The sequence below is a fragment of the Euphorbia lathyris genome, chromosome 9 (genome assembly GCF_963576675.1).
Source record: "Euphorbia lathyris chromosome 9, ddEupLath1.1, whole genome shotgun sequence".
NCBI classification, from domain to species: Eukaryota; Viridiplantae; Streptophyta; class Magnoliopsida; order Malpighiales; family Euphorbiaceae; genus Euphorbia; species Euphorbia lathyris.
In genome coordinates this window covers 11849794-11860929 of record NC_088918.1, presented here as the reverse complement: position 1 = coordinate 11860929, position 11136 = coordinate 11849794, and the positions used below count along the sequence as shown (strand labels likewise).

Genomic DNA, 11136 nt, shown 5'->3' with positions numbered 1-11136 from the left:
TTAAATTTATGTACAAAAAATTTATCCACTCACGCAATGCGCGGGCATAATACTAGTTAGAATGATAGTACAATCAATCTTTTAACATCTTGAGATTGTATATTTCAATTCTAATATCACTTTCATATTTAAGCATTACAAATTGATAACTTATTATTTTAATATTTTTTACATGGACCCTGATGACCGTGTGAATTTGGTCATTCACCGTTAGATGTAGGCGGATTAAATCCAAACCTTAGGATGTTTTGAATCTCCACCTTAGAATTTTAATCAGTCTAGATCTAACGATGAATGATCAAATTCACTGTGATCATCAGGGTCCATGCGAACACTACTGCTTATTATTTAATGTATTCTCGTCCCGTACGGCTCCATTATCGTCTTTAAAAACCACATTTAACAAAACGCAACCGTTTGGTTGGAAGGTTGCAGTACTAAATTCCCGCCCAAAACTGATTTCGAAACAATCTCTCTTCCTCGGTCTTGGCAAGAGTCTCTCACTCTTCATCAGTTACCGTTAATGCTACAATGAGTTCCAGAGCAGGTAAACCAGAGATATTCTAAAATTATATTTTCCACTCTTTCTCCGATTGTATGACTAATTTCTTCCGTATCGTCTGTGAGCATTTTCAGGTGGAAATGAAGTTGATCTATGGTCCCAAATTGTAGCTGAAGAGTCAGATTATTGTGATCAACATAATCAACCTAAGGTTGAAGTATTTTATCGAAGAAGACGGCCGCGGAATACTCCTCCTGTTGTCGATTCGTAAGCGCATATGTCATTCGATTTTCTGATGTCTTTTACTTTTTTGTTGCTGCGTTTTGAACACAATTTTCCTCTTTTGTGTGTGTTTTGCTCGGCGTCCTTAGGAATCAGTTGGATTCGAATAAGGAGAATCGGGTGAGCTTTGTTGCTGCCGTTAAGCGGGTCAGTTGGAATCGAGCCCTTTCCATCAGGTTTGATTGAACCCTAATTCCTCAAGTGAAGATTCTTACCGTGTGGCTCCATTTCATGTTTATATTGGAATTTGAAGTATTTGAATATGATTCGATCAATTGGTAGTGCAATACGATTTGATCAATTGGAAGTGTGCGGTGTATTATCAGGTCTGCATTTGCAATAACAGTCATATATCTTATCGCAAATCATGACTATAACTACATAAGTCCTGATAGTAAATGAATGCTATGGGAATGCATGACTAAAGCATTTGTAGCTTAGGGTCTGGTTGGATGGAGTTGAGATGGGAATTTTAATGGAAGGGGAGGGAGAGTGAGGTGAGGTGAGGTGAGGTGAGGTGGATTGAAGTTATTGATGGAGAAATTGTCAATCTTACTTGGATATTGTATGATTTATAAGGTTAAATAAGTTTATTTTGAAGATTTTATAGAGGAAAACCTTCAATTCCACCAATTTGGTGGACTAAAAATGGAAGTTAACCTAAAAATGGGAAGAAAAGGGAAGTGATGAAAATGAAAGTTAAAAATTAATGTTGTTTGGAAGTTTATAGAATGTAAATGAGGTTAAAAATTTAACTTCGTCTCAGAGTTTTTGTTTGGGAGGAATTGAATGGAGGTAAATGGGAGCAATGGAAGGTTAAATATCACATTAACCTTAATTTGGAGGTTAAAGGAAGTAAATATTTAACTTACATTAACCTTCATTTATTTTATAAAAATAACTCCCAACCAAGATTAATGTGATATTTAACCTTCAATTACTTCCATTTACCTTCATTCACCTCCTTACAAACAGGCATCTCTGCCAACCTCAATTCAAGCAGGCCCTTAGGAGCAGCATTGTATAGATTGTAGTATAAAATTTCGATTCAGAAATCAAGTAATTACTTTTTCTTTTATCATGCATTCATGGTTAACTGCGTCTTATTTTAAAAATTGTGTGCAATACACTTACATTAAACAAAGGAAGATTATATTAAAGAGAAAGAAAAAATCCTCAACCCACCACATCTATAGTTATAGGTAAGCTCTCGACCAAAGAGCTTCACCACGTTAACTGCGTCTTATACTTGCTGACAATTCCTAATTTTATGATCTGCTTTTGGGGTTGGCACAGAGGGAGAGTAAGTATTGCTGTTGCTGCTTGTGTGGAGAATCAACCTGGACAAAAGCAGGCAAAAAGAAAGGGCAAGCCACCTGTTCCTAAAGTATTATTATTTTTTTTATCTCTTTCTTCTTCCCCTTTTGTTGATGTTATTACTGTAATTTCTCTCATGATCCAAGTCGTGCTGCTGTATATAGTGAATTTATTTGAGGCATAAAGCATGTCTGCAGTTTCTGTTCCTTTTGCTGTCCTCAAGCTTGGTTTCTTTCATTTCTTGGTTCTCTCAGGGAAAGGCCGCAAAGCCTCTGAATTTTGAGATGGAAAAGGAATATTTTCAAGAAGTCGATGCTTTTGAGTTGCTGGAGGAGAGTCCCTCACCTAAAAGTTTTGGTACATGGGCGACAGGCAGCGAGAATGAAAATATAGCTATACCACACCTATCGTCGAGATTAGAACAATGGTTGATTTCAAAGAAGTTAAATTTCAGCTGTGAACCTTCTACTACACTGTCTAAGTTATTAGAAACTCCAGCCATGCCCTTTGAACCTCTTTGTGGGGATGATTCTGGAGCTGCAAATTTGAGAACCCCTGAAAAATTTTCTTTGAAATTCCATTCAAGCCTCCATTCTGTACACAGTAGCATTAATGCGTTGTTACTCAGTAAATACTTGCCTCAAAGGAAATCTGGTTCACAAAAGAACAGCTCCCTTTTGGCAAGTTCGCATGATGACGGCTGTAAGGACATTGAAACTGCAATTAAGAAACTATCTTTTGCGTCAACATCTACTTCTTTGGATCATGAATATTTGGATCCCTTTTCTGCACTTATGGCTGTCTGTGCACAGACGCTTCCATCAACTCTGCTAGATGTGTTCTCAAAATATTGGTTTGTCCTCATTCCTGACATGTGCTGCTTTATATATGTGTTTCTCAGTGTGTTTGAGTTGCTCAAAATACAAGAGGATGTCTAAGATACTATTTGTATTTTCAACTCTCTCAATTAGCTGTTTTGAATTTGTGAGTAGAGATTGTTTTTTAGTTTCTACTTCCAGTTTATGTTTATGATCTTTCATTTCAGTCTCTTCACATGAATATAGCATTTCTTACACCTCTTAATTTTAATTTTATTATTATTTTAAAGTTGGCATATGATTTTAGCTTTGTTACTCTACTCCTCCGGCTGTCTGTATAATTCTGATAATTGAACCACTCTTAATATTTGCATACTACAATTTGGTAGATGCACATTGTTTTAACATTGACATTGTCAATGATTGACAATTGTCGTCCCAAGGAATTAGTCTGGTAGTAATCAACTAATTTTTAAAGTGTACGTTCTAGATTATAAACTTTGACCTTGGAGTAAGTATAGGTTATAAACTTGGACCTTGGAGTAAGTATAGGTTATAAACTTGGAGTAAGTAGGGGTAAAAAATAAAAAATAATTTGGACTTTAGTCCACCCTCCTACTTCTTTAAGAAAAAAAGAAAAGATCTACTTCTTTTAGAAGAAAAAAGATTGACGATTGTCAATCAGCCATAATTCACAAGTTAGATTTGCAGTCGATATTATTTATTTTCTACGTCATGCTATGTTATTTGAGACCTGAATCATTATGCTAACGGGAATATGACTCTCTTGACCCAGTAACCCAGACAGTATTGTCAAGGTTGGGGAAGGCACATATGGGGAAGCCTTTAAAGCTGGTAATACAGTTTGTAAAATTGTTCCAATTGATGGAGACTTAGTAAATGGAGAAGTTCAAAAGGTAAGAAGCTTCATTGCCATCTTCACTACCATTTTTTCTTCTTTGATGAGCTTTATATTAGTGCTGAACCATTCATTTGCTTTACTTCAGAAATCAGAAGAACTTCTGGAGGAGGCTGTACTTTCTCGAACCCTCAATCATCTAAGAGGGAGTGATAATGACTCCTCTAATGCGTGCACAACATTCATTGAGACCTTAGAGTACGTGCTGTACTTGTCACTCACAGGCAGACACACACAATAAATCAACTTTAACGAGTCTTTTCATTTACTCCACAGTTTAAGGGTGTGCCAAGGTCCTTATGACAAATCACTGATTAAAGCTTGGGAAGATTGGGATGAGAAACATGGCTCAGAAAATGATCATCCTGAAGAGTTTCCAGAGAAACAGGTTGAACTTTGATTCTTCTTTTTTTTTTGGTATGTAAATACGTACACTTGGATGAAACAATTAACAGTCATGATTTTTTTTTTGTGGAACAATTTTAAATTAGGTTCTTACATTAATGGGAGGATACAGAAATGAAAACATGAGAAATACTATTTGTAAAAAAAGATATATGTATAAACAATTAAAAATATAAGAATATACGTTAAAGTTTTTTCGTATATACACATTTTAAAAAATTACATACAAAAGTCACAAAGTAGAGGAAAAAAAGAAGAGATTATAGAAGTTGATCTAATACTAATGAACATGTGATTATCGCATTGATGCATTTTTGAAAATATATTAGGTTTTAGAAAAATGAGTTTCCAAAATTTCAAATTATGGAAACATCAAAAAAATTCTATACAACATAGATTAGGATGTCTTTTCCTTTGACTCACTTTTTGGAACCTTGCTCTTGTAAAGATTAAATCCGAGTTAGATTAGATGTTTGGCCCTATACTGTTGTATGCATATTGACATTGAAGATCTGCTTTATTGGAATACTAACTTTGATAATGAATTTGCACAGTGCTATGTTGTGTTTGTCCTTCAACATGGTGGAAAGGACCTTGAAAGCTTCGTTCTCATGAACTTTGATGAGGCACGAAGTTTATTAGTTCAGGTGAATGAAATTCTTTTGAGCAATTCACTGAGTTATTTATTTAATTTTTGCTGTGATTGACTTGTATGCCTTTTGCACGTTGCAGGTTACAGCTGCATTGGCTGTTGCAGAAGCAGCATTTGAATTCGAACACCGTGATCTTCACTGGTATGACTACTTTATGCAGCCATTCGTTATTTATTTTGTTTGAATGCTAACCTAAAATTATCTCTGCTCCAGGGGAAACATTCTGTTAAGTCGAAACGAATCAGCTACAGTTCAGTTTATCCTTGAGGGCAAGAAATATTTTATAACGACACATGGATTACAAATATCAATTATTGATTTCACTCTATCAAGAATCAATACAGGTGAATTTTTTTATTTGTTCTGCCACTATGTTCGGTTCATGAAATGCTAAACTGGTCCTTGGCTTAATATATGGCCAATCCCCCGACTTGCACTCAAACGCCTAAATGACCCCTAAATTTTCAAAACGGTCTTTCTGCTACCTCAACCTTTTGAAACAACCTCGACCTAAAACAACTTTTTTTATCACCTCAATTTGCTTAGAATGACTTTTCTGCCACTTCAACTTGTTTAAATTATCAGTGGCACATAGAGTGTGCGATACCGCCATATAGAAATAAGGGGTTAATCATGGTAGTTTTAAAAGGATCATTAGGCATTTGGGAACAAGTTGGAAGGGGATATATTAAGTCTTGGTTCTTCATTCCTAACAAACTTCTACGTTCACAGGTGAAGATATACTCTTCCTGGATCTATCCTCTGATCCTGATCTGTTTACAGGTCCTAAGGGTGATAAACAAGTAAGAAAGAGAACGACAAGTTTAGTTACTTTTACCTGATTCTCCATTCAAATTAGGTCTGATTTTTTTTTTTTAATATCACTTACAGTCAGAGACGTATAGAAAAATGAAGGAGGTGACAGAAGATTCCTGGGAAGGAAGGTAAATATCCTTTCATATAAACTTACCATTCTCAAAATGCAAAATAATGTCTCACATTGTTTAATTGGGGAGTTACATGACTTCTAGGATAACAATTTCTGACGCAATTATATTTTATATAATCATATGAAATATATATTATAACATAACGCGATTTTGACACGATAACCCAAATTGCCACACCTCTATATGGTATCAGAGCCTTGTATTTAATATTAAGTCATCTATGATATTTGTTTCACGTTCTAGATGGTTCTGAGCGTGATGAATTTGTTAAATATACTATGATATGCGAGACAACCTTTCTCTTTTAAAATAATTTTCGGACCTAGTTAGGTCTCTAAAGAGTCAAAATTAGGGACATAAAAATCTGTATCTTTCCAATCATTTTGAAAATTGAACTCAAGTGCATTAGAAGAAAGAATTTCTTGGTAGTATCTTCTGCCCCATTTATCAAGGAGAAATTAGATTTGTGACAGTCAAATATCTGTATGAGTTTAAATTTTTATTACCTTAACTTGATTCAACTTCAGCACTTACACTTCATTACTCATTCTGCTCTGTTATTGTTGGATATGAAATGTTATTATGTTACTAAAGGTTGACCTTTTTTATTTTCATGTTCTGCAGTTTTCCTAGAACAAACGTTTTATGGCTGATATACTTGGTGGATATATTACTCCAGAAAAAATCATATGTAAGTTTTACTAATTATTATTAGAGAATGAGGAAAAGCATAACTCTTTGATATATTAAGACTCACTGGCCACTGCTTATTGTTATTCTAGGTCCATAATTTAACTCTTCAGTCCTTAAAAAACGACGGGTAAAATGCATTGACGGTTATTGATACCTTGGATCTGTTCACAAAAATCGTTGTATTTTTAATAAAGTCATTTCAACTAATTTGTTTATAAAAGCTCACTGGATTATTGATATACTATAAAAGAAGACCGACTGTATATCAACTAATTGCTATATTGGACATACTTGACTTTTATGACTAACATGGCATATGATAAGCCAGACAAAAATGTAAAAAATCACATTTTTGTCGGACGGGGCACTTAGTTGAGTGATATATTGAAAGAAAATGAAGTTCAATAACCTCTGAAACAGACCTCAAACTTCAGTGATCCTCGATGCAATTTATTTAACAAAGGCTGAATTCATCATGGTCTACTGAAGTTAGCCAGAAAAAAACCGATTAACCCTTTAAACTTTAAGGGTGTTTTGTTAGCCCATGAACTTGTTTATAATGACCTATTAGCTCCGTACATTTGTGTAAATTGACATATGAATCATCTGAAGTAGTTACAATGATCTATTAATTAAGTCTCCTAAACTTACTTAAGTTAAAGGTGAGAAATTTTAACTTGTTGAAATATCTTCTTGTTTTGCCACATGGATTTAAGGGATTAATAAGACATTTTAAGCAAGTCCATAAGACTAACGAGACACGTACCTTTAAGATTGAGTCGATTTTTCTAACCAAGTTGAAAAGTCATCTGAGTTATTAAGTCCCAATAAATGACCTACTTGCACCTTCTATAAGGTTATATGTAAAATGGACATGCTTATATGTTGGATCTGTATTTGACACTATACGTTTTGACAAATGATATTATTTATATATATCAGGAACGTTGTGTGAAGAATGTCAGAGAGTTGAATTCACTGAAGAAACGCCTCGATATGTATAACTCGGCTAAAGAAGCCATTTTTGATCCTTTCTTTAGTGACATGCTTAGTAGTGCCACTTGAAGAAAACACCTTGTTTTGGGTGGGTTCTAATTCTACTATACAGGATTGCTACCAATTTTTGTTGGTTGAAATTGGGTATTTCTAGGAGGTCCTGCAAATCAAAACAATGGAGATCATTAGTAAAAGTTCATTCCTACAACTTGATTCTCTTGTTTTATTATATGAGATGGTGAATGTAAGAGTATTGAAATGGGTCTGTGTATCCTAAATGGGTCGTGTTAGTTTACTCTAGACATGTCTACGGGTCCGAGTACCCGCCTGCTCCGTCCAGGCCCGTATTCTTTGGACCGGGCTTGGATAATAAAAATTGTTCATAGGCCCAGCCCGGTCCAGGCCCGTTAAAGTCCGCCTATTTTTTGGACGGGTTTGGGATTAATAAAGATAACAGGGTGGTCCAACCCAGCCCGTCTATTAATATTAATTAACAAATGTATATATTTCTATATTAAATATTTATTTTTAAGTATAATATTTATTTTTTGTAATTAATAATTATATATATATATATATTTAGGTAGGTTTATATGGATTAGGTTTGAGATTTGAGACTTGGACTGAACATTTTTATCTACAAACTGATAGGTCGGCGCCACATGGACAGGTCTAGTCTACTCTGATGGCCTATAAAGGGTCCACTTTGATGAGATCTATATTTACTAAATAGATTGATATGATAGGATAAAGATGAAATTTAAACCGGTTGACATTATTAATTAAACTGAATTAATATATATAACACGGCCAATCTTTATAACACTTACAAAATCTATCAACCTATTTAACCTATAACAGAACTTGATAATAAATTAGAAATTTTATTTAAAGGAGAATATATATATATATATATATATATATATAAAATAACTTGGAGGGCGAGCTTCGGTATAACGGTAAACGTTGTTATCGTGTGAATGAAAGGTCACGGTTCGAGTATTTGGAGCGGCCTTTTACCTAAAAAATTGGCATTATGGTCACTGAACTTCAACTCTTAACAGTATCGTTCTGGACAACTTTAATTTTTAAATAATGCAATATAACATCCAATATTTACTATATGATGTTTTTGATGCATCTGACCAAACAATTAGACTTAAAATTTCATATTTTTACTTTATGAAAAAACTTATACTTTATTAATAAAATTTAAAATTGCATCATTTAGTAAATATTAGATTTAATATTAGGGTTCTGATATTTGCAATCCTCAAGGTTGTATATGAAAATTCACAAATGTTTAGTACGTCTCCAGTCTTTTAAGTTGTCTAAAAACTGTAACTAACCCCCTAAACTTTAAAATGTTATAATTAACCTAATCAATTTACTTATTTGGAACAAATAATTCATCAAATACCATGTGACAGTGTGTAATTGGTATCGCGTGATAGTAGAGGGTTAGTTGAAATGGTTTGAAGTTCCAATCACGTGCTGTCACATGACATTTTAAAGGTTATTTGTTCCAAATAAACAAGTTAAAGGTGTTAAACCCCTATTTGATTTTATGGTATCCAAAATTTTGTCATTTGATCTCTGTGTTATTATTATTTGATAACATTTGCTCATTAAAGTATTCCTATAAATGACATTTAATCTATTTTGATGCAAAATTAACTGATTTATTAAAAAAAAAATTATCATATGATATAAATTTTTTATACATGAATGTAAATATAACAATTCTTTTATTTTTTTTATATATACTTAATATATAGATAAATAAATAAAAAAGTTTAATTTCTTATATATTCAAATATTAAATCTGATGACAACCTGAATTATTCCTTATAAAAGTGGAATTTATGCATGATTAATATGGAATTAATGATAATTAATGCAGAGGTGAATATGCAAATAATGAAGAAAAAGAAAGGAGTCTCTAACATTATGCCACACCGCGTGGACCATGACGAGACACGTCATAGCAAGATACGCCCAACGAGAGCAAGTAATGGAGACCCTTCATAGTTCTCAAGGAGAGCATACATACGCCTTGACGGCTCTAACGAATACCAAAAGACGCACTTATATCCATCCATGAAGGAAATAAATACAATTAAATGACAATTAATAGCCATCAATAAAGAGATCAGTATCCGCTAGGTGAATATAAGGAGGTTTCCTGAGACAGGTCCATCTAAAGGTCTCTAAACCATTATCAAGGAGAAACCTACGACATTGATGATAGTAATAACTCCATTAATACTTAAACCCTCAAGTATAACTAAAGTAACATCAAAACCCACATTCAAGGACAATAAAGGGGATTAATGCGATTGTTACATAATTGCATATAAATACCCCAGCTTCCTGGTATCAAAGGTACACATATTATTCTAACCCTACTTTGTGATTACAGTTTATTCTCTCAAGAATATTACTGACTTAGGCATCGGAGTGTCCTCAGCCGATCCCAACGACGCCTCACAGGGATGTAATCCGATCAATGACTTTTTCACAAGTTATCAATTGGTGCGGTGAAAGTGGAATCCTCATAGTAATAGGGTTACACAACGAACATTCAAACATGTCTTCAAACAATCCCATTGGGAATATCTCCACTACGATAAACACAGGAAGTACCCCTGCCAACGACGACAACAACGTCACTCCCATTGAACAAATTATGCCACACCTCGATGGCACGGTTCAACCTTCACATGAGTGGTCTCCTGAGTCATTTTTTGACCAAATGGTGGAATCTGTCCGACGAGAGTTGGGCAATGAATTAGCCGAGCGAGCACGTAATATCCTCAATGGAAACGATGTAATAGAGCGGGCTAAAAGGGTGTTTGCAGAACAACAACCCCAGGGAGACGCCACTAATGCTACACCCATCAATACGGTGCCGAACAATTCTGAGCTAAGAGAAAGGTCGAGATCACGTCACAAACGTTCGCCTGGAGCACGAGCAAATGCCAATCAAGCTCAAAATGAGGAGTCTCTTTCTCCAAACCGGTTCACTACAGCGGTAGAGGCACAATTCCAAGAGAAATCACGGAAGTAGAACCAGAACGAAGAACGATACACCCATCAAGTTAATAGGCATTCGCCTTTCACTGCCCATATTATGGGATTCAAAATAGATGGACATTTCAAGTCCTCAAATTTGCCGCAGTATAAAAGTGAAGAAAATCCTAAAGCACATGTTAGAAAATACAGAGATCTGATGGACATATATGGAGCAAATGAGGGGATCCTTTGTAGAATGTTTTCTGCAACATTGAGCGGATCGGCCTACGGGTGGTTCATATCTCTGGCGGCCGGATCCATAAACAGTTGGGAAGAATTAAGCAGGGAATTTTGTGAGAAATTTGCAGGTAGCATTCCTTGTAAGGTGTCTAGCACAACGCTGTATGATCTGAAGCACAAAGAGGGCGAACCATTAAAGGCCTATATCAATCGATTTAATAAATTGTGCACCGACATAACGAATATCGATGCAAATACGGCGGTAGAGGCCATAATAAAAAACACAAGGTGTAAACGATTGTAGGAGAAATTTGTTATTCATAAACCAAAAACAATGGTGGAATTA

General features: G+C 34.7%; 1 protein-coding gene across 1 annotated transcript; it reads left to right on the top strand.

The window, feature by feature from the left end:
- The first annotated feature begins 437 nt into the window (after positions 1–437).
- LOC136205353 (serine/threonine-protein kinase haspin homolog) lies at positions 438–8073 on the top strand. The gene is made up of 15 exons (XM_065995898.1): positions 438–547; positions 637–769; positions 874–960; positions 2081–2171; positions 2356–2954; positions 3716–3836; positions 3927–4036; positions 4115–4226; positions 4798–4890; positions 4976–5037; positions 5110–5240; positions 5629–5699; positions 5788–5840; positions 6471–6537; positions 7482–8073. Exons 1-15 carry the CDS (start codon positions 532–534, stop codon positions 7602–7604), a joined length of 1869 nt encoding a protein of 622 aa, XP_065851970.1. The 5' UTR covers positions 438–531; the 3' UTR covers positions 7605–8073.
- The last annotated feature ends 3063 nt before the right edge of the window (positions 8074–11136 follow it).

Coding starts and splice junctions, on each gene's coding strand:
- LOC136205353 (XM_065995898.1), top strand. Junction 961..2,080: donor AATCGAGCCCTTTCCATCAG/GTTTGATTGAAC, acceptor GGGTTGGCACAG/AGGGAGAGTAAGTATTGCTG. Junction 4,227..4,797: donor AAGAGTTTCCAGAGAAACAG/GTTGAACTTTGA, acceptor GAATTTGCACAG/TGCTATGTTGTGTTTGTCCT.